The sequence below is a fragment of the Rhea pennata genome, chromosome 17, assembly GCF_028389875.1.
Source record: "Rhea pennata isolate bPtePen1 chromosome 17, bPtePen1.pri, whole genome shotgun sequence".
NCBI classification, from domain to species: Eukaryota; Metazoa; Chordata; class Aves; order Rheiformes; family Rheidae; genus Rhea; species Rhea pennata.
Genome location: NC_084679.1, coordinates 12,782,015 through 12,805,337, shown reverse-complemented (window position 1 = coordinate 12,805,337; position 23,323 = coordinate 12,782,015). Strand labels below are relative to the sequence as shown.

General features: G+C 42.9%; 2 protein-coding genes across 6 annotated transcripts in view; one reads left to right on the top strand and one right to left on the bottom strand.

Annotated features, from left to right (window-relative positions):
* The first annotated feature begins 59 nt into the window (after positions 1–59).
* Positions 60–10,899, top strand: PRKAB1 (protein kinase AMP-activated non-catalytic subunit beta 1). 4 transcript variants are annotated; one of them, XM_062590324.1, is made up of 8 exons: positions 60–81; positions 2,989–3,164; positions 4,042–4,208; positions 5,815–5,908; positions 6,946–7,060; positions 8,406–8,539; positions 9,086–9,154; positions 9,240–10,899. In XM_062590324.1, exons 2-8 carry the CDS (start codon positions 3,000–3,002, stop codon positions 9,315–9,317), a joined length of 822 nt encoding a protein of 273 aa, XP_062446308.1. In that variant the 5' UTR covers positions 60–81; positions 2,989–2,999; the 3' UTR covers positions 9,318–10,899. The 4 variants fall into 4 exon arrangements, with proteins under 4 accessions (XP_062446308.1, XP_062446309.1, XP_062446307.1 ...); XM_062590325.1 differs by lacking the exon at positions 60–81 and adding an exon at positions 468–550; XM_062590323.1 differs by lacking the exon at positions 60–81 and adding an exon at positions 656–726.
* A 5,146-nt stretch (positions 10,900–16,045) lies between these two features.
* CIT (citron rho-interacting serine/threonine kinase) overlaps positions 16,046–23,323 on the bottom strand; it is a 70,626-nt gene continuing 63,348 nt past the window's right edge. For both annotated transcript variants that reach the window (XM_062589989.1, XM_062589990.1), the window contains 9 exons: positions 22,967–23,106; positions 21,985–22,077; positions 19,988–20,096; positions 19,737–19,865; positions 18,765–18,845; positions 18,069–18,147; positions 17,748–17,927; positions 16,561–16,864; positions 16,046–16,069 (listed from right to left, as the gene is read on the bottom strand). In XM_062589989.1, the coding sequence (XP_062445973.1) occupies positions 16,046–16,069; positions 16,561–16,864; positions 17,748–17,927; positions 18,069–18,147; positions 18,765–18,845; positions 19,737–19,865; positions 19,988–20,096; positions 21,985–22,077; positions 22,967–23,106 (1,139 nt within the window). The remainder of the gene's footprint in view (positions 16,070–16,560; positions 16,865–17,747; positions 17,928–18,068; positions 18,148–18,764; positions 18,846–19,736; positions 19,866–19,987; positions 20,097–21,984; positions 22,078–22,966; positions 23,107–23,323) is intronic.

Genomic DNA, 23,323 nt, shown 5'->3' with positions numbered 1-23,323 from the left:
CCGGAAGCGGACGGGCGGCGGCGGCGGCCGGAAGCGGAAGGGCGGCGGCGGCGGCGGCGGGGGCGGCGGCGGCGCGGGACGGTGAGTTCCCCCGGGCCGGGCCGGGCCGGGCCGCGGCTCCCGAGCTGCCGCGGCGCCGCCTCGCGGCCCCGAGCGCCGCCTCGGCGCGGCTGCCGCCCGCGGGCCGCGCCGGTGGGCTCGGGTGCGGCCGTCCCCGTGCGGCGGGGTCGGAGCCGCTCGCTCGGCGTGGGGCGGTTGGGGCTGAAACGTGCCCGCGCAGTTACGCGCGGTGGCGAGAGCGCGCCCTTGGGGAGACCCGAACTGGGGTTGTGTGGGCTCATCGTAGGACGTAGCTGTGTTTTAGTAGTCGTGGTTCTGCTAAATCTGGAAGCAGCAAGTGGAGTTTTATCCAACTTTTTTCGTGTTTTGGTTTTTAGGTGTTCCTTTATCTTTTTATACTACAAGAAGATACTTTTTAAATCTTGTTTTCTTATGACTCCTAATATTAAGGTGCTGCTGCGTGATTCAAATGCCATCCGAATACCCTCTAGTAAGGAAACAGATGAATGCTGCCCAGTGTTGAGACATTGCTTGTTGTGAAACACTTCTTTGCAAGTGCAGTGACATCTGCTTTCTTGATACCACTCAGAAGCGTAGGGAGAAAAGCCCAGAACTGTGTGGCTAAGCAGCTCTGTGAAGTCATGTAATAAAAAAAGTATTATAAAGGTAATAGCAAAGATAATGTCATTGCTGGAGCTATGGCTAATGCGATGGTGAAGAGTCACCATCTGGTCACTCTGTGTTGTTTTTCCTTAGATAACCTGCTGTGGCCCCTGTCAGGTCAGCTTAGTCCTGCAACCATTTCTCTGACCCAGCTGTACTGTTATACCCACAGCTGTACTAATATACACATAATTTAGCCCCTGTAGTCAAATATTTCTTGAAATGTTTAATGAAATGTAGTGTACTCTCTCTAGACTCTTGTGAGAGACGCGGCATCCAGAATAGCATCTCGTTAAAACAAACTCCAGGATTCCTCCCCTTCTTCCAACCGCTGAACGTGTTGGGCAGGCTGGGCTTCATTCAAAGTTACTGCCTCTGATGCTCCCTACGGGCTCTCTCGGCTGTCTCAACGTTTCATTTAAGCTTTAGCTCTTCTCCACTTTATTCACTTATTCCGGCCCTCCAAAGGTTTGGCTTTTTTTTTGTCATCTTTGACAGACAGTATTGACACACGCAGTCACATGAATTTTCATGGTTTTCATTTTCCGCTCCTCAGTATCCTCACAAGGAGTAAACCGCCCTCCTGTGTTTCTAAGCAATACAGGAAACATTTCAAGATACAAACCCAGCTTTGTTTAATGTTAAAAGTCAAAGCTGATTAGAGACCTTTCAACTAAAATGCTCTTTGCTGCTACCAAAGCTGCAAGTTCTGATAGGTTATTTTCGTAACAAGCACAGACAGAACAATGGAGAAGTCAGAATAGGGTATGTCATATTTTTATTTGACAGTTAGCTTCTGTCAGAAGTAGTGGTGGTTTCTTGGGAAAAGTGTATTCTGGTCTTTGCAGTCAACGGTGAAAAGCTAGATCACACATGCCCATTTATGTCAGGTTTCTCCTGCCTTTCTAATGGCAGGAACCAAAATCATATAACAAGGCAAAACTTAAAAAAAAATCAAAGTGAATTAATAGTCTTTCTGCACGCTTAAAAGATGATTTGGGACACTCTGGATTCAGACTTTTGCTGAGAATCTTGGAATATAGACACTGATAAAGCTGCTCTTTATGGTTTTTGCCTCAAATTTGTGCTGGCTAGAGTGTGTCAGGGAAATGTTAAGACAATCATGGCCTGAAGTTTAGTGAGCCTTACATGTAGTGAGCTACAAGGTAAAAATGGGCAGAATAATCATGGAAGAATAACATAATAATAATGCTAGCATGTGACAGCTTTCTTTATGAGTGCTGTGAAATTTGAATATTGTATATGTTAGCAAAGAATCCCAGGTGAATATGCACCAAAATGCAGCCATTATCAGCGTGAGTCTTTGACCCCATTGATGTTTTTGCCGTGAAATAATGCTAATCCTAATACCTAAGCTGGGCAAACCTTGGATATGTGGGAGCAGTTCTCAGTTTGTGCCCCTCCTACCGCTAGCAGTAGATGCCAGGATGCGTGAGTACGGAGGAGGAAGAGAGTGTCCAGTGTCATCCGCTCTCCCTGTGGATGTGGCAGCGTGGGCGCTGTGTTGTTTAGCAGTGCTGCTGCCTGCACAGCAGGTCCCTGTCTGTCTCAAAGACAAGTGGAGGCTGGAGAGAAGCCTCCTGTGGAGCCTCCGTGAGACCGTGTTGTTTTTGTGCTTTCTAAGCCACAGGCAGGCAGTGTAAGGATCCTCAGCGGGCTCTCAGCTGAGCTAACTGTTTTTTTCTAGCAAAGTCACATTTTAGTAGGCTGTTTTTGAAGCACTCTGACCGTGAAGTCCTACTGATGTTTTGACTGATTTGGTAGAACTTTTTATGTATGAGTATTTAAAAAGGCTGTTAGAAAAACAAGTGGTCAGCTTGTGAAGGACTACCAGGGCACTGCAGTGACCAACACCTGCTTGGTGAGCTTTCAGAATGAAATGACCCTTGAAGAGATGCTAGGATGTTGAACTATAGTTCAATATCAGGTGTGCTGTGAGGATGGTACAATTTTAAGATACTTGGATGGACTAATCAAGTTTCTTAAAGTCTTCAACTCAGAAACAGAGTCCAGCTCTCCTGATGTGTCTGCTGTCCTGCCTGCTGAAACAGGTTTAGCTCAGTTGGTTAGAGCGTGGTGCTAATAATGCCAAGGTCGCAGGTTTTATCCCCATATGGGCCACTCATTTGAGGGTTGGACTAGATGATCTCCAGAGGTCTCTTCCAACCTCACCAATGCTATGATTCTACTGGTATTGTGACTTCAAAAATACGTGTGCTGATCTGGCTTTTCCTTCTCTTTTAGGGTTCTAGAAAATGGGGAACACAAGTAGTGAGCGAGCTGGACTGGAGCGTCATGGGCATAAGGCATCCCGAGGTGACAATTCAGGAGGAACCATCAGTACAAAAGAGGGTGACAGACCCAAAATCTTAATGGATAGTCCTGAGGATGCAGACTTGTTCCATTCGGAGGAAATGAAGGTATTGCTGGTTTGTTCTTGTCTTCTAACATTAGCAGGTCAGGAACACTGTCCAGTTGTAATGTCACACTGAAGTCAGTGCTGCTGTTAGCAAACTTCAGTAATTCTGTAATTGAATTTGCACACAAAGTAGACTGTTTCTCTTGCTTTTCACACTAAGGAGAGACATTTCTTTGATATTCAAGCAGATTTCATGAGTGTAATGTCATGTTTTCCAGTAAGAATTAATTGTAGAACATCTAAAAGGTAACTAGTGGAAAGCTCTTGCCCAGTTCTAAGTGTCCCAGGTTTTTTCAGACCCCTAAGGCTCTTGCATTCACCAGTGATGTTTCATTTGTCTATTATTTTGCATATTAAAAGATTTTTTAACTACTTTTTGCTTATTATAAGTAGATGGTTAGAAATTATTTTTGCTATATCTCACTTGTATGCCATAAGAATATCTAACAATAAATTGCACTGTTACATTTTTAGATAGCCCTAAATCTTTCTGGATCCAACTACAAATTTTGTGCCTATTTGTCCCATATTTGTACAATCCAAATATTTCTAAGTATATTTCTTCGTAATTATTTTTCTCTCCCTTCCTATATTCAAATATTTTGTAAACTTCTGGCTGCAGTTTCAAAGCTGTGAGCTCAAGTGTTTCTTTTTGAGCCTAACTCAGGTTTGGTTGGAAAAGGAGTATTTTGTCTTCCACTTAAAAAGGAACTTGTGAAAGAGTTCTTGAAATGCCCAGTTTTTAATCCTGTCTGAAAAAAACTACAGTAAACTTGCACCTTAAAGAAGCGTGCCTAAGCGCAGAAATGCCTACAGTGAAATATGAATTGTCTAAGTCTGCCAGTTACGAGTTGTTCTTGATTAAGATGTGTTCCTAGGCTCCGCTGGAGAAAGAAGAATTCTTAGCCTGGCAACAAGATCTGGAAGTCAGTGATAAAACTCCCACTCAAGCTCGACCGACAGTCTTTCGTTGGACTGGAGGAGGGAAAGAAGTTTATTTATCTGGGTCCTTCAACAACTGGAGTAAAATTCCTCTGACAAGGAGGTAAAAAAACTTGTACAGTAATACTGTACATTATTAGTCCCGAAGGGTTGGGAATGATTAGTGCAGTGAGAAGGGTGGTCAGACGATATTGTGCTTGCATTTGCCACTTTCATACTAAGGTCTTGAGGAGAGGAGCAAGAATCAAAGTTTCTCTTGTTTTTTGACTCTTGGATGGCAAGGGATGCCAGCTGTTCTGTGTGACAATGGCAATTCACCAGTCACACTATATAAGTGACCCAAAACCTTGCTGTGCGGGGTCTACTAGCTGGGGTAGAGTTAGCGTATATAAAGTGAAGATGGATTTAAACGTAGTGTCTCCCATGGCACATGTACTGATCTGAATTCTGCTTAGGAAGCTCTGAGCCTGGGATACCTGTTGGTAAATGGCATGAATAAGAGATTAGACCTGTGTTAAAGCACCGTGTGCTTTCCCCTACCTGAGAGCTCTGGAATTCGGCTTAATTCTGTACCTGTGTACGTGTTTGGTACAAACCAATGTGGATGGTGGTGAGTCTGGACTGAAGTGTTGATCTGAGCCCGTTGTCTAGCAGTGAAGATCTAGCCATAAAAGATATCCCTAGCAATTCTCTGGTGTTTCTTACCTCAGTGAATGGCTTACTATTGCAGAAGTGTCTTAATTTCTTAGGAGACTTGAGGGAGGAGTGTAGAAACCTGGTGAAATGGTATGGGAGGATTGTTCTGTGCATGAGCACCATGAAACAATTATCAAGATAGGAGGGAGAAAAGAAACCAGTGGAATATCAGTATTACTGTTACAGTCAAAGTAGAAAGTCTAGAAGATGGTGAAATGAATTTGGAAGAAGGCCAGAAATATTTCCTTACTGAAAAAGATTTTTTTTTTCTGTTAGAGTAGATGTTTCGGGAAAGGAGGTGTATGGATCTCTTTATAGACTGAAAAGATATGTACTACTGAATCAAACAGGCTGAAGCAGAAAAGAGTTAATTATTCCAAACTGGATACACAAATCCAGCTCTGTGATGGTATGGCCTGTTTGAATTGTTCACATAGCACTGGCCGTCTCTGAGCATCTTTGAGATGGCAGTAAAGAGTTCCGAAGGACCGTGAAGTTCACAGCACAAGGATGTCAAAATTACCAAACAATAGCTAATCAAACCCAAAGTACGTCAAAGCAACAGAATTGCTGCTTTCATCTTCCGGTTGTTTTTTATTCATTTCACTGGCATCTATGAAATGCAATTTGTGATGACAAATACTAGAAGAAAAGAAAAAGTGATTTTTTTTTTTTTTACGAGAGCCGAGCAGACAAAATGAGGTCTTATGTACTAACGAGTAAAATGAGGATGTTGGAATGACTTTATGAAAGTTCAACAGTAATCCACTAGTTTCTTATGCCAAGAGTATCAGTATTAATTTTGAATGTGTTAGGACTTGCATGTCACGTTAACATTAACTATAATTTGGTTCTTTACTGTTAGATTGCACAAGAAATTCTCTTAAACATGGTGCTCCCGTATTAACTTTTTGCGTATTGAGGAGACTTGTGTTCTATGTTATGATGTTTGTCACAGAGATTGATGCACTTTTCAGAATATTTCATGGGTGATTGATTGTCTTAAATTCCAGTCACAATAACTTTGTGGCAATCCTGGACTTGCCGGAAGGAGAGCATCAATATAAGTTCTTCGTGGATGGCCAGTGGACACACGATCCTTCAGAGGTAATGTTTTCTTTGATTCTCTGTGTTTATTCATTGATGAAGAGGAGAAGCTGGCTGTTTTCTGCAGCAGTAGCTGGCCTTTTCAGAGGGGAAGCATTTGTTAACAACAGTAACTGACTTTAAGCTACTGAGATAGATGTTTCTGATGCCAGCTGGCCTGGTAGGTAGCACCAGACTGAGAGCCTGAAATGACAGGAGACTTTTGTAGGAAATAGATGACGAAAGTCCATTGGGTATTGGTTTATGAGTGATGGTGAGCTTTTCTTGTCTGGTGCCAGCTGACTTTGAGAACACTGTAGCATTGCTGACAGCTGAAATCTCTCTGTCTGGATTGTTGTCTCTGCTAGAATGTTGCTATTGCTGCTCTGGGTCTATCCATAGTCCAGCAGTTGCACCAAAATCTATTATCAGCTGTTAATTTCTGCAGGCATCAGGACTTTTCCTCCTTCTCTGCTATAAATAAAACTAGCTTTAACTATAGCCTGCCCAGCAGTCCTGCCTGCTTCAGAATTAGCCATTCACAGCTGTTGGTTCCAGGCTTTTTGCTGCTTTTGCAAACTTTGCAGAACCATGTAGTAAATTTAGCTCTTAGACCCTCTGTCCTGGACTTCAATTCTAGCTTTAGGAGTAAAACCCATGCAACCACCCATCCCCTGTCCTATATCAGGCCATCTAAATCTTACCCTGGTTCTGAAATCCCTGTGGAAACTAGCAGTAAAGCTTAGCTCCTTCTGGCCTAATCATTAACTTTAGCCCAAACTTAATCTAGCTTTAACTATAGCCCAAGATTTTCTGAAGAGTCTGTGGACCTAGCAGGTTCAACTGATACAGATTCCTCCCACCCCTCCCCAGTCTCAAATCGTGTACCTACCTTTTAACATAACACTAATTCAGCAATAGTGAACTCTTTCCATATCTGATACTAATGTACCTTGAAAGGAATATATCTCATTGTTAATACTGATTACATAGTTTTCAGAATCTTAACAGTCCTGCAAGCTTCTTTATGGTGACTTGTGTCTCCTATTTCTTCCCAGCCAGTAGTAACCAGCCAGCTAGGTACTGTCAACAACATCATTCAGGTGAAGAAAACCGACTTTGAAGTATTCGATGCTTTGATGGTGGACTCCCAAAAATGTTCTGACATGTCTGGTATGAAGCTACTGGTAATTTAATATTGTATCTGTTAGATCTGTTAAAAAAATTCCCTCTTCCTTTTTGTCTTGAGATAAAGCTCCAGTATAGATCAATCTCCCCTTTTGTCAGGCTCTGTGGACTTGTGCAGGGATCACATATGCACAGAGGAAGAAGATGGACTGGCAGAAGAGGCATTGACCAAGCCGTGTAGGTCATTAAAGATATGATTAGGAGGATTCATGGGTGCTTAATAACTGTTATTAGTCTGTGCAATGTGAAATGACTGTTTTTAGCACACTCAGTGGATCAGTCTCTACCTTAAAACATCAAACCAGTGTTTACAACCTAAATTCCTCCTAATACCATTTTCCTTTACTATGGAAATGGGCTCAGGAGATCAGAAGATGCACATTAAGAGGTGCAAATGAGATACTCCCAAACCTGTGACAGCATTACTAAAATGTATCTTGTATCCTGTCAGTTTAGTATAAATAATCCATATCTTTGAGCAGAATAATATGGCAAAGTTGTTTTTGCCTTAAGTTTTGTGTTCTGGTGTAATAAAAGATTTATCTTGGATCATCTCTGAGATCAGCTTGGCCACCCGTTCTTCATAGGCTTTTGTAGGGACTGAGACCACGATTGAAGTAGCATCGTAGCATCTTGCTGCCTCCTTCAGAAGACCTGTCCTTTATATCTGAAGCAGAAGGTGCCTGCAGTTGTTTTTGCTCTATATCACTTCACCCTGGACAAAGGTTTTTTGGAGAAGGAGTGGGATTTGTGAGATCAGGACAGTGCAAGAAGCAATGCGGCAACTCTAGTAGACCCTGTCTTGCGAGTGCTGTGACAACCTTCTGTTATCTTGCTTTCTACTCTGAAGAGCTCTTTGTGTTGTTCTGTCCCTGCACTGGAAAAATACCTGCCTTTACACTTGCATATCGTGTTTTTAGTACTTCCCTTGGGGATAATGTTGTGCAGCAATGTTCAGTACTAAGTGTTCGCTACAGAAGTGCTGGTCAATGCAGGGAAGTGCTGGGATGATGATGATGTTCTGAAGTGCAGCAAGGCTCTCAGAACCCTACCTGCTAGATCTTTGCAGCTGGTCTCGAGGCAGACAGGCCTGGGATATGTTAAATCTCTTTTTTTTTTAGGTACAAAACTCTTTGCATGATTGTTGTTCCTCTCCTCAGGCAGTGTCTGATCCTCTGACACTGCATCAGCTGCTACAGTTCTTTTTTACGTGCCATTAACTTCTTTTGGTTCCAGGTTCCCAGATGTGAGAATCTACTTGGAGAACTTGTACAGAGTAGATATTCTTCCAGAATATTTTAAGAGTAAATGTATAACATTTCTCTGGCAGAGTTGTCAAGTTCACCCCCAGGACCATACCACCAGGAACCCTATGTTTGTAAGGCAGAGGAACGCTTCAAATCTCCACCCATTCTTCCTCCCCACCTGCTGCAGGTCATCCTGAATAAGGACACAGGCATTTCTGTGAGTACACTGCTGGATAAGTTCCTTAAGAAATGTGAACAGACAGAAAAAATCTGTCTACAGACAGGGGACAGTCAAGGAAAAACCTTGGAATAATTGCCATGTTGATAAATTGCCTATTATATAAGTCCAGATGGATCCATCTGTAGCAAATTTATCTTTCTAACTGACTCTTTGCAAAATTGAAAAGAGAACTGAGTTGCTACTTTACTTCCAGAAACCCAGATCTTCCCACTGCAGCACTATTAAAATGTGCTGAAAATATCAAAAGCGTGTAGGAAATAATTGAGGTCTCTCTCGTGATTGCGGAGAGGATCCAGAGGGTTCTACCCTGTGAGGAGCTTAGGTTGTGCTGGAACCGTATCTGTGTTGATGGACTCAGTGTAAGAAGGACACTGCAGTATGATGTATTTGTGGGTATGGCCAGACAGCTGCAGGCAGTGTTTGTTGCCCGTCAGCTGTGATGGTTAAGCTGTGAGTTCTTACTGTTTCCTGCCTGTTATTTTCCCAGTCTCATTTCCCCCCTCTTTTTTTCCGCCTGCACAGTGCGATCCTGCTTTACTCCCTGAACCCAACCATGTAATGCTGAACCACCTTTACGCACTTTCTATCAAGGTGAGAGGCCAAGGCATGATGTTCTTCACACTTGCAGCTTTTAGATAACTGTGTAATATGCTCCTTTGTTTTCCATCTTCTGTAGGACGGAGTGATGGTGCTTAGTGCAACACATCGTTACAAGAAGAAATATGTGACTACTTTGCTGTACAAACCAATATAAACATTGTGGTAGTTTGTGACCAAGTGTTCTGGGCCAGTGCAGTCTCAGAAAAAAACAAGTTATTTTCTTAACCAAATGTACTTCTGCTCTGTGCTGTAGCAAATGAACTCTGATTTCATATTGTTTCTGAGACTTCCAAGTTCTCCTATATTTGCCTTATTCTTCAGTCCCACCTTGGAAGTTCTTGGAGATGCCAGCTTCACAATGAGAGGCAAAGTGTCAGTGACAGTTGTCAGCTCAGTTAAAAACAGTTAGATTCACCTATTTAATTGATTAGGCTGAAAAATGTCAGGACAGCAATGGACTGAAGACCTTCAGCAGTGTTGCAGACTGTAAGAAATACAAACACCAGCCTAAAACCTGGAAAGTTCAGGATTCTTGTGGAATCGGAGTTGAGCTCAACACTAAGCAAAAGCAAGCCTGTTGCTGCTTTCATAACTTAACACGTGCGTCAAACACACAATTATTTTAGTAGCAAGTTCCAAACTTGCATGGCTGAAATAAGTGTGAAACTTGATGTTTTGTAGCAGCCTTTCTAGGCAAAATCAGTGATACAGTCACCCACAAGATCATTCTTATTTTACGGTAGACTGGGATGCACTGTGTTTCTACTGTGAATAGCTCAGTAGTGTTTCTCTTCCTGAGAAGTGAAATATCACTTTTCCACTGTGGAATTTCTGGTAAAGGCAATTTTTTTTTAATGGCTGGATTTTTGAGTAAATCATAAATGTGTCTTGCAGTAATCTGCTTTTTGCAGTCGACTTCTCTTGCTGTCACTGATAAGGGCTTCCTTAAGCTGGGATAGGTAGCTGTGAGGAAATCAGTGTATTCCATTTAGGGATTAGTTCTTCAGTAACAGCCTCTGTCAGCCGATTTGAAGATGACTGTAAGTTACTGTGCCGTAACCTGTATCCTGGTGGCCAAACGTGCAGTGGCAAGCGTGCTGGAAACCGCAGTGTTACGCTCCTCTGCGCCCCGGGCTGGAGCTGGGTCCTTCCCTCCGGGCTGCGGCACTAGCAGCAGGTATGAAATCCCTGTAACCAGGGCTGTAGCGATCTCTGCAACTTTTTCCTCTGTTCCTGTTTTCTAAGTGAACGCAGCGATGCTGCGTGGCCTCTCCTCCGTACTGCCAGTCTGTTTTATCCCAAACCGCCTGCCAGCGTGCCTCGGGCCTCCCTGCAGGAAGCGGCTCAGGAGCTGACCTGCTGGGTCCTCTCCTCTGCTTGTTCTTTGGAGCCTGTGAGGGCCAGTGACTGTGCCAGGGATAACCAGCCTGTGCCCTGCTGTGGGGAGCAGCACGCTGCCCAGATCGCAGTCGTCTGAGCAGGGAGGAAAGCCGCAGCAGCCCGCGTTCAGTGGAGCCAGCCGCAGCGGAGGGGTGGTTCGCCGTCTGCCGGTTTGTCCACTAGCCTTGTTGCAATATTTTGAGTAGCTCAGTAGAACTGGGTCTAGTGCAATGGTTTTCTCTGAAAACTGTCCTTCATTCTGCGCTATGGATAGTCTTTATTCTGAAATACAGAATTGCTTTTGTTTTCCACCTCTTCCAAAACAAGTTAAAAATTAAAGATTTTTAAGAAAAGTGGATGATTTGTTTTGTTCTTATCCTTCTCTTATGTTTTTTTGGCCTCAACTTCCTTGAGTTTGTTATTTTTAGAACCTGCAATTGATTGCTGCTGTTTTACGTGTTAGTGGATTGTGAGAGCTTTTCATTCCTAGGCCCAATCTGAAGCACTTTGTTGATCAGTGGAGAAGATGAAGGATGTTTTAGTGTGTGTGGAAGCGTGTGTGTAGGGGCCGTGTTGTTTGGTGGGGTTTTGTGATGCGAAGCTTACGCAAAGTAGAACAAGCAAATACGAGCTTCATCGGTCCGTTCTTTAGTCTCAAAAGCTTGGCCGAGGCCTTCAGGCCCCCCAGTGCCTTTTTATTCCCACAAGCTACTCTTTAAGCAGACCTTTTTTTCCCTTTCCCAGGCCTTTCTCCTTGACTTTGTGCTAAGCTTCTTGCAGCTTGGTTCCGGGTCGGATGCGGTTTGTGGTGTCACAGGCACAACACGGGTGGGACGGGACTTGGGGCATTGGGGCAGTCTGTACCTCTGTAATATTTTTATGAGCACCAGACAGCACCTACTTGTAAAGAGAGCTGTGAAGGAAGGGACTTGGCTGGGGGGGAGGGGGGAGCAGCACGTAGGTTAAACACAGTCCTGTGCACTCTGCCGAAGTGTAGAGGCTCCTTAAAATTCAAGCTGGTTATGTCAGCGAAGCAAAAAGCTGTGTCAGAAGCAAAGGGAGGGTACCAAAGCCCGTTCAAAGGGGTCCTGGTAAGGCAGTTAACAAAATCGCCTGCTGGTGAAATGTAACCTCACTGAAATGACCTGCAAGAACTTTTCGGCTGTGCTCCACGGAAAGCAGGTGTGAGTACGCAAGCAGTGGAGCCTCCTAAGTGCTTTTAGTGCCTGTGGGAAATGGTACCACGAGTTTCTTGTTTTGAATGACTGAAGATTAATTGTTGCTGGAAGAAAATAGGTGCCTTGACATAGCTGAACGGATTTGGCTGGTTGTTTTCAGTTTCAAAAAAAAATTTCTTGAGTGAGTCAAAAATTGAAAAAAAAAAGACAAACAGAGACCAGGAAGGGAGGGCAAAAATACGCAAAACAGCGTCATTAGGGACTAGGTCGCACTAGGTCTTGCTGAGCTTTGTGGGGCTTTTGCCAATCACATGTATCGCACTGCGGACACGGCAGTTCAGCCGTGCTGGAGCAGTTGGGTGGGGGCGCAGAAAGGTGCTATCTGTGCTGGGGTTGTTTTGTTGTTGTTTTTTGGTTTTTTTTTAATTTTGCAGGTTACAGCCCTCTGGGAGCTGCCGCTGGGCACCAGCTACCTGCTTTGCAGCCGGAGCTGCCCCGGGAAGGTTTGCTTGTGCTCCCCAGGACAGAGGGCTGGGGCGCAGGCGTCGGGACCAGCGCCAGGCGCTCGGGCAGCGCGAGCGGCGCGGGGAAAGGCCACGCTTCGGCCGCAGCCGCTGCTTCGGGGCGAGGGGAGAGCGCAGCAGCCGAGGGCGGGGGGCAGCCGGCACCTGCGGCCTCTCCCCGCAGCACCTGCCTGCAGCTGAGCCACAGGCCTCCCCCCCCCCCCAAAAAAAAACCCACCCCCTAAATCCATTTCTCTTCCGCAGGGCGGGCGGGCGCCTGGCAGGGCCAAGGGCTGCGGCGGGAGCAGGTGGAGGGGGGGGTTGGTTTTCTTGATCGTTTTTTTTTGGGGGGGAAGGAGGCTCGGTTGGCTTCTTGACAGGTGAAGGGATTAATAGCTTAATTGCAGTGCGTTCCCTTACTTACTTCTTGCAAAGGCAAAAGCTGGACGAAGAGCCGGGTCTGTCAGCGCCCGCGCGGCTCCCCGGCCCGCAGCGGCTCAGGCTCTGCTGGGGGGGCCGTGCCGGGCCGCAGCAGCGGCGGAGCCTTTTGATACAGCGCGGAGCCGCTACCTGCTTTGAGCTGGTGTCTACAGCAGAAATAACGACCGCCCCCCCCCCCCCCCCACCCAAGAAAACCCCCTAAATTTTTGCAGCGACCATGTGGAAGTGAAGCTGAAAGTGGATTTGTGCAGGATTCCTGATAATCAAAAGGCTCAGTAAGTAATTTTTTTTTTTACTCCACCAGTTTCTGGAATAATTTTAGTTTTGTTACAATTCTGGTCATGCATCATAGGACTGCAACAATGAGTTTTAAATAAGTATTCTTTGTGCACAGTAAAATAGAAATAAAGGAACATTTAACAAGTTAGCATTTCATCATATACATCAGATAGTAGGCACAATAGATAAATCAAGCAGCTTTTTTTTTCTTTTTTTTTTTTTTATGTAGAGCAGTTTCATGAAGAATGTCATGTAGACCAAAATGTAATAGGCGCTATTAGTAATCCTCCCACGCACCCTCCAACAAGCCCTGGAAGGGGGGGCATGGGGGGCGGTTATGTGCACAAAACCAAAAACACTGAACAGTAGGAGGACAAATTAAGTTACTGTAGGCAGCAGTGTGAATATTAAAAACCTCTTCCTGTGAAAGAATACTTCAGACCCTGTAAAAACTGGTTCAGTTAAAAATAGATGTATTTACATTTAAGTCTGATCTAGCAAGTTTTCCCAGCAGGTGTAAGTTCAGATGTACAGTAACTGCAGGTCGTACTCAATCTGAATTAGATTTGTGAAGGTTTTTAAAAAGTTGCAGCTCTTAAGCCTTAAAGCACCAGCATATTACAGCAGTGGGATGAGTAACTATCTCTGTCCCCTTTGCTACCAGTACATTGCTGGGATAAATCCCAAACCTGTCGTTAGATCACACTATCATTAATTAAGATGTTTTTTTTTTTCCAGCTCAAAATGTGTGGGTCATTTACCAGGGCCAGACTGTTTTCCCAGATACTCAGGTCTTTAACTCCGCCCCGCAGAGGGCAGAGTGTTTAGCTCTAGGTGGTTGCAGCTGACTGCTGCTATAGTAAAATATTTGGATGAATCCGCCTGTTTTCATTCATATGGACATGCTTTAACGTGGTGAAGCCATTTATGCTACTTGTTCAGGGAATAACAACTATTAAAAGGCTAAATATTGTCAAAGACAATATTGTCTTTGGTAAGCTTAGACACTTACGTACAGATTACACAGCTTCTAATGCTGGGTGCAATGGTAGGATGGCTTAGTGGTACTCTATGTAGAAGGAAGCGTTCATTTCACCATGCCAGTCGAGATAGTTATTTGTTTTATTTGGTTATTGTTCAACAACAAACTTCAATACTTTCCAGGTGGAGCTTGGAACTGTCCCTCTGGTTCCCTCCCTTGTCAGTAATAAAAAGGTAATGAAGAAAAATTCCGTACTTTTAGATACCTAAAACCTCATTTATGCTAACAAGCTTCAATTGCAATTTAATGTTACAATATTTCTTCATGGGAGCTAGGAGGATTAAGCTGAGGCCCCTCCAGTGTCTGAAGATGGCTGTCCACAACCACCATTAAAACAAAAAGCTAGTGTTGAAAAACTGCACAGTTTACAATAAAAAAGTAGAAACCAATTCAATTCCCTTTTGTTACGAATATAAAGTTTCTTGTAAATATGTACAGTCCTTTGAGCTATTTCTATAGCAGGAAGCATTTCACGAACAAGACACAAGATACACACTTCCAGGACTCAACAAGCCCGTTTCTGAGGTCATGTAGATCTTCCATGAGATGCAAAGATTTAAATACTGCTCTCAGTGACCTTCCAAAATATTCAGACCAGGAGACAAAATTTTCAGCAAGTTTCCTGCCAAATCATCTGATCTGAAATAACCCAACAGACAACAGAATACACTATTCATGAAACTCGCCAAAGGACACTGACAAGGCATCTGAATTTTTATGCATTTCTAGAACAGGTTAGCACAGGCTTGCGAGGGACTAGCAGAAGTTTGAGTGTGGCCAAGGGAAGATCGGCTGCAGGTTTGCTCTTTCCAGTTGTAAAGGACATGGTTGGTCACTTCGAGCCTTGCTATTGCAGGCTGAATGGTCAGAAACCTGCTTTGAAAAATCATCTGCTCTCTGCTTCATGTTCACAGCAAAAGAGAATAGAAAGCAATAAATGGCTTGAGGTTAGCTACGCAGAAGCAAAGGCGGAGGTGTATTCAGTAACCGCTAAAGCTGTTTATTGAGAGTATCCTCTTGTGCCATGACATTTGGTTCTTATTGTACAACAAGTTACCAGTCACAGAAGTGATTTGTGCTGCTCTTCTCCGTCATGCTTTTCTTTCTTTGACGTTTTCTGGGGAAAAGGCTCTTAGATTTGAGACTATGCGGATATAATTTCTGAATGGACCATGTTTAATGCTGAAAGGAGGATACAACTGTGACTGTAATTCTTGTTGTAGAATAAGGCCTGTAGCTCTTCACTGCCAAATTTCCAGTAATAAATGGTGGTTATTTTGCAGTGCAACCTAAAGGTTTCAGTTAATTTACAAGTGAGGTACAATACACTACTTAGCAAAGCAACCCAAAAGGAGAGAGAGCAGCCAGTGATGGTGCAGCAGCATGCAGTGAACTGTCATGCAGAAGACCTGGATAAAGTCTTACACCCCAGTAGCTTGGAGAGAAGCATTTTGTCTCAGGGCAGGGCATATGGGCTCATTTAAAGCGAGATTCTTCCCTCCCCCTTGGAGCTGCTCTAGGGCAATTTTAGTGAGAACAAAATAACTTTCAGAAGTGGCAGGTGAACAGATCGATCAAAATTAAAAAGTTTATCAAGTTCTGTAGAGAATATCCAACCACACCTTCTGTGGAAAAACTCGGTCACCTTGGCCCGTCTGTATCAAGGCCATCAGGAATTCCCAGCATGTCTCAGAACTATGATTAGTTATCTGGTAAGGGGTGCTAACTACATTAAAGATTCGGGCGGGATTCTAGTCCCATTGACTTTCTTGATGAACTACTAAGGACTAAGATGAATACAAAAAGTTCATGAACTGCTTGAAAGAGTAACAGTAGTACAAAGTGCAAAAACAGGAGTGCAGGAAAGTGCGGAGAAATTAACTGAGATGCGGACAATCCTCAAAAGTGTCACGGGTCTCCTGCTGTGGAGCTAGCTTTAGCCCAGGGAGGCTGTTTGGTAACTGGGCAGATGACATATGAGTGCATATACTCAGTGTATTTCCTCTTTTTTTTTTTTTTTTCCTGCAGGTCAAGATGAGTGAATTTGTCTAGTTGAGACTTACACTGAAGACTGGTCCCAGACCTGGCAGGGAAATAAAATGACAGTTATAAGTTGCACACACTTTTCTCACATGTGCACAGGTGTCAGACGCAGTACACTCTAACTACTGTTCAGTGAGTGAGTGCTGCAGGCCTGCTTGCTTCTAGGTGACATAATTAAACCACTGACAAAGGCAAGTATCATCAGCGTCACTCTGAGCACAGCAGGCTTCTAAATTCCTTTCTCCAGCCATCTTCTCCCTCTCAAGTTTTCAATAGCTCCGTTTCTGTTGGTGCAGGCACTTCTCTTTCACATCTGGAGGATTATAACCTATTCCAGAGTCAAGCTGCTTTTGCAATTACATAGAACTGGCACAAGGGAAGATGCTCCAGGGCCAGTGAATTACACACTTTCACATCTGCTCTGTTTTATTAAAAGTAAAGTGGGGCTCGTCTACTTTACAGTACCAGCAGCCCATCTGAAGTCCACACCTTTTCCTGAGAATGGAGGTGTTCCCCAAACTCCCAGCTTACCTTGTTGACTTGTGAGAGGGGAGTTCTGGTGCCACTCACAGGCATTCGTCCTCGGCTGGTCTCATCAAACAGTCTTCCAGGGGACCGTTCTCTGCGGGTGCTCAGAAGCCGGCCTGGAGATTTTTCCCTCTCCAGTGGGCGCCCAGGAGATTTGTCCCGCCGCAGCTCTGTCCTCCCCTCACGGTACCGATGTGGTGTGCTTGGTTCTCGAGGGTGGCTTGGACCTTCCGGCGGTCCTGGGCTTGATGCTACCCGCTTGGTTATGTGCTCGTTGTATGTGGGCGGACCTCTCTTGTTAGGGCTACTGTCATTCAAAAATAATGGACGCGAACAGCTGAGCGACAAAAACCTTAAGTTACATTTTTTTATTAGCAAAAATAGAACTTTCCCCAAACACCCAGTAGTGTTAAGCGGAAAAGCATCAGACCTCTGTGACCTATGCTGCCACATTAGTAAAACTAGCAGAGTGCCTTAATGAATAGCTAATAGAAATCATATCCATGTAACAGCTAAAAAACTACAGATTCTCCTTTGGCTTATTATTTTTTTTCATATAAAAGTGCACTGAAATTTCATTTATGCCTTCCCATATACAAAACTGTTACTAGCTGCAGGATGTTCAGGCAAGGTTAGGATAAGCTACAAGCCTCAATTCCTCATTTTTTTGATGCACAGAGCCACAGTATTTACTTATCTGGCTAAAGGATGCTTGTTTGGCTGAACAGAACAAGATCATATCACAGTTTCCTAAGACACTGTCACTCTTAACATGTTATTTAAGAGAAAGGGGGGGGGGGGGTCTGGATTTAGAGACTGTTACAGTCAATTGACATTTATTGTCACATCTGTAGCAACTATGCTTACCAAGCTTTCAAGTCAACTTCAACATGAAAGTAGAACAGCTGAAGATCACAAAATATCTTTTACTTGGTTTTCGAAGTTGAGGAAATAATTACCCACATATTCCTATGGAGTTAACATTTCTTAGTGTTCTAGATTTAAAAACATTGATGACTCTATTCCCTGTTCCATTCTAGCATTACTTTGAGCTGTTCCTGTGAGACGTCAACCTCTAAGAACGGAACAAGGGCATCAGTATTTGTTGGGAAAAAAAAGATGTCTGGAATGAAGTTTTCATTCAATATGCACAGCCAATAGGTTGAAACATAACAAAAAGTTCATCATACCTGCGTGTAGCAGAAGAGCCTCTGTGGTGCTCATTGTTGGACTCCTTCACGAGATTGCCCTTGCAGCAAATCACTCTTAATTTGTCTTGGTAGGAGGAGGCCAAGTAGATAGCTCCAGATGAAATTGCAGGCCCTAGATACCGTGGATTTGGTATCTCCAAGTGGGCTCGTGCAGGAGTTCTGGGCAAAATTGCAGGAAAAAGTCTTTACAATGAGGCTACTATACACTTTCCTAAGAAAGTACGCACGCACGTGCAGGCACACACACTCGGTCACTCTTTAGAACATGCTGTTCAAAGCAATGCAAAGAGAACAACTTACCCTAGAGAAGCGCGTGCCTGAATCTCAATCACTTCAAGGGAATTGAAATGGGTCACAAATAGATAGGGCTCCCTGTAGGCTGAAGCAGCATCACCAATGCAGGAAAAACACAATGCAAAAGATGGCTGTTATTACAAACTTATAAACAGCATCACTGAACCCAACAGAACCCTACAGTTCATGTAAAAAAAAAACTAAGGACATGGGTTTTCTGTAATAAAACATAAACAATATTACTAAATAGGGCGATGCAAGAACTGTTGTTTTCTAACTATCATCTGCACCCCAAAAATTTTAACAAAAGTATCATGGAAAAGGCATTAAAGTGGACTATTAACTGAACAAACTCGATTAGATAGTGCAAAGGGTTGGAAGGATGAACACTGGAATGATACATTCTTAACTATTTCAGGAATTTCAAAGCAGCAGTAAAAAAAAATCCACGAGCCAGTTTAGTCAGACTAGGAATGCTAAGGAAATATTTTGGTTTAGTTTTCCTCAAATTGTTTATACGTCAGAAGGTTTGCCACTTGGATTTGTAATGATCCTGAATCATGGAAAAATTTCCAGTTTCTGGGAGGACTGAGGGAAGGAAGAGTAAACAGAACCGCTGAGACTGAAGAACACCTTTCCCACAAGGGTGTTTCCTGATTTCAGTAGTGTCCATAATCCAAGTGAACGTCCCTCAACACCTACCAAAAGCTAATGGCAAGCGATTCCACTTCAGGTCATCTGTCCTACTGCGTCTGCCATAGGAATCCACAAAGACACCAAACTCTGTCAAGAACAGTAATTTCATATCATGAGTATGCAGCTGAATGTTATTTATTTACTTTTGAAGGGACAAAGGCTGTTAACTGTGGGCTTTTTAGCAATGTGGTGTTTAGTATTTGGCAAGTTCTGCAGTTAAATTATTCTAACTGACATCACTGATGTTTTAGGAGTAGATTTATGAGTAACAGGCTAGATTTATGAGTACTTTCAGTACCAAAAGGCACTACAATTCCACTTCTCTTTACACTAATTAAGGTAAGGTTATTATTTCATCTACAGTTGGGAAGACTGAGAGACTCTATTGCAATTCATGCAAAATTACTGCTAGTGTGCTTTCAAAGATTTACTGTGTATTGCCATGGTGCTATGCTAGGGATCCAGCAAAAGCAGCTATATGAGAAATAACACACCTTTTTATTTAGTCACAAGATTAAAAAATCTCATCTGAAGACAGATAAAATTACAAAGTTTGAAAAACCCTTAATATTCTATCAGAATGGTTAAACATCTGTTTGCACTTCACATTCAGTGCAGTCCCTTCCTTTAACGTTCGCTGCAATGTGTTCCTTTCAGTCATATAGACCTACTGGTGGTAACTGACATATAGGCAGAAAGAACTCAAAAGCTAGAAGCAAACTGACCGAAAGCATTTCTGTAGCCTGGATTAGTATGTGCCATTTTCATGCCACATCCTGGACATCTCACCATTTATACCGCCAGCAACCCCACAACTCTTCCACAGCTTTTAGATTCACAGTTTTCAACAAATCTTTGTTACTTTGTATCAAAGTCAACTCTGTTCAGCTTTCTATTACTGCTGTGGTTGGGTATTTCCTGACAGTTTCTCATACTGAAAAGAGCAGATACAGTGCAACAACCATACAACAGACTTACCATGGAAACACAGCAAGTACTCCTCCCTCTGCCCTGTTGGGTTCACTTGTATGATGCTGACTGGGAAACTGTTGGTGGAAGCAGCAAACACAGCAGAGGCCAAAGTGTGGTCATTTTTATCCAGAAACTCTGTAAAGCACACAGAAACGCACAGCTTGATCAGCACCAACTTCTTTCAAAAGTGGTACTCCTAGTCTCAACAAAAGAATCTGTAGAGCCACTTGGTGTGTTCACCAGGAAATGTCTCCTACCTTCAAGCGTATACTGCTTCATCTCAATTTCATAGAACTTGTTGGTTCCAATGATGATGCTGTAATTGGTCAAATGGATGCAGCTGCAAGGCTCTGAGGTTTCTATCTCCTGGAAAAGAAGAGGAAAACAGAGACCAGTATTAGTTCCCGATAACTGTTTAGAGATTTTGCTTATTCTGAAAGAGTATAGATTGCAATATTTACCTCTATAAAAAGGAGAGACAGCAACCTCAAAGTCATTAGCTCTCTCTCTAAAATAGGTTAAAAAGTACTCTTGCTGGATGGACAAATTTTATTTTGTTGGGACTGATGCTTTTACGTAGACCTGCATATTAACTATAGTGTGAACCTCTCCCTTTTGGTAGGATACACTGTTCTGGAAGACATTCCTCTGTTCTGTAGCTCAAATGTCTGGAGTGGAAGGGAATGGCTCCCTACCTGTAGAAGGTCAAAGCCATGCCAGTGATTGCATAATTGAACAAAGTATCAGGAGATGACACAACAAGACCAAGACTGAGCAGTTAGAGTTGAATCAGAGACTGGTCATAAAGAAGCATACCAGCCAAAACCGCCCCAGCTCCTGAAAAGCTGCACTAGAACAGTCACAGCTTCATTCCTAGCCTGGAATATGTGGATAACCTGCCTTCCAAAACACGCCTTTGCATCTTTTACGTGTAAGCCCTTGCCAAGGCCCCCAGCACTATGGAGAAGATGAGTGACAGCACTGGTAGAGGACAGTCACTGTAAATCTTCACTGGTTCCTATTGCCAGGCGTTACACTTGTGAGCAGGGGTCGGTACCAGCCACAAGGCTTTTGATGCCATTTTGAAAATAGCTGGTAGAGGTTCCAGGTTTGCTGGCATCCATACTGTTTGTGTCAAGGTCTTCTCCATCAAAGATGTCTTTACTTCCAAGGAGACCAGCATCTGAATTGCTATGCCAACTCTGTTCCCTTACCACCACCAAGTATAGCACGCAGTGGAGTGAATGGCCTCAGTCATGTTGTAACTTTACCTAGTGGGTTCAAAGAAACCTGCAGAAGCAGGTTATTCCATTAGAAGCAGGAACCTGTGTCATGGGGACATATGTTTTGTCCTGAACATCCCTTACTTAGTGAATCAGAGAAGGGGAGTTTCTGGGTACCAGTCCTTTTTAAGGCGGGCACTGTTTAATACCTCTGTTCTGAGGAGGTATTTCTGTTAATTTTTTATGGATGTGTATGAACATATAAAATTCATTCGTAATTCATTGGGCTTGTCTGGGTCAGCTGCTTATAATTTGCTGTCTGAGGAAGAGCTGCAGTTCTGCTTCTTATGTCTTTGCATAGCAGAATGAAGTAGTACATATACTAGTACAGTACCGTACCGGTGTTGCAGGCAAACGTGGCCACGTGCACAGGAGGTACGTACAAAGGCACAGAGATCCACATCCTACTGTCTTGTCTGGTGTCCAGGAAAGTACATATATTTACACATGTGCCAAATTACACATATATCAGGGCTGGTATCAGAAACACAGCTAGCTAATATGTCTTGTGATGGAGATATACCAACTACCTTTTGATTTTCACTGGAACACTAAAAAAAAAAAAAAGGAGTAATTAAAAAAAAAAAAGATATCCATTGCTTCTTTAATTGCAAAGAAGACAGAAGTAATTTGTTGTGGATTTCTCCAAAGACAACAGAGGTGAGGGAACACTGCTGAATAATTAAGAAGAAAGTCCGTTTTGCATAAAAAAGGAAGTCTGTGATTTAAGCTGAGTCCAGTATCTCCAAATTCACAACTCTGTTCTGCCTCTCTCTATATGTGTCAATTCTTCTAACACGAAATTGTTGCCTACTCCAATTTTAGACAGTGCACGTTGTATTTTGCTATCATTTTAGCTGGCAAACAATGTTTTTAGGTATGCAAAAAGCTCTAAGATGTTGCTCCCAAGCAAAGCAAAGTCTTAATGCAATGTGTTACCCTTAGCTACCGAAGGCAATTACTAAGCTTACCTTTCTGATACAGTACTTGCTCAAGTTCTCATTGTATCGCAGAATAACGACTTTATTGGGCATGGCTGCACAAATACAAAGACCATTCTCAACCTATGAAGAAGATCACAAGCATAGTTCAGGAAGGTAATACAGAGTAAATTCTAATGCTGAGCGCATGGAACGGTTCCAAGTACCTCTCACTACAGAGAGAGATTTGCAAGGATGAACAAGAATATTTTTAATAGGGTAGTAATTGCAATTACGAAATAATGAACAGTCTCTTCACATTCTCAAAAGAGAACATTGACTTGAACTGCTTCTGTGATTTCTTTTATACTTTAAACAACTTATTAAAAGATTAGAAGCTTTTCCACAGAAAAATGTTTCATTAAAAGTAACAAATTCACACAGGTTAGCTCTAATTTTAACCCCTCAAATTGTGATCTTAAACATAGCTTTGAACTGAATGATGTTCAGTTTGTTATCAATCTAAGTAATCTGCTGAAGCAACTCGTAATGAGAATTTTTGCTGTGGCTGAATGTTCCACATTAAAACCAGGAATTAGCATAAATATCAAACGTTATCAATTGATACCAAGGCATAAAGCAAATTTGCTACCCTGAAAACTGTTACACAACACTCAAGAACAAATAGTGGATGGAATTGACTAGTTATAAATCTAAAAACTGAAATCAACTGTGAGGAGGCAGTTATACCAAACTGTGCTACATGTCTTATTATGTAACAGTTTAGGATAAACCATCATGTCATCCTGACTGAATTTGTTCATATTTGTAGTAGATCCTCCACTTTGTTTCCACTTCAGTCTCTCTCCTCCCCCACCCTGCAACCATAACTCTTCTTATTTGAAGAAAAAGATTCAAGGCAATAATAGAGATCTTGAATTCATTGTTAACGAAATAAAGATGCTGATTTGATTTATATTAAACTCAGTGCAGGCTAAACGGGAGTCTGACGCATGAAGAAACTATATCCTACCTTGCCAGCGGCAAAAAGGTGACATCCTTTGACGGCCTCAAAGACATTTGGTGTGACATCAGGCTGGGCTGGGAGGTGTGACTGGGCTAGAGACTGCTTCACTTTCTTTACATCAACAAGACACAGAGCCCTTTCTTCTCCTGGGGACAAAAATGGTTACATTTTGTCAAGGGAGAGCTTCCCTAATCTCTACCAAAGTCTGTTTTGTTACCTAAGCAGCAGCTTATCATTGCAGACTGTTACTGTGGTAACAGTCACAGAAGATGATACATGTAGAATTCATTCCATATTTTTCTATTAAAAGTGAAACAGAAAACTCGCCAAAAACGACCTCACAACAGGCAGTAAATCCACTGG

Coding starts and splice junctions, on each gene's coding strand:
- PRKAB1 (XM_062590324.1), top strand. CDS start 3,000: ATGGGGAACACAAGTAGTGAGCGAGCTGGACTGGAGCGTCATGGGCAT. Junction 5,909..6,945: donor GGACACACGATCCTTCAGAG/GTAATGTTTTCT, acceptor ATTTCTTCCCAG/CCAGTAGTAACCAGCCAGCT. Junction 8,540..9,085: donor ATAAGGACACAGGCATTTCT/GTGAGTACACTG, acceptor CCGCCTGCACAG/TGCGATCCTGCTTTACTCCC.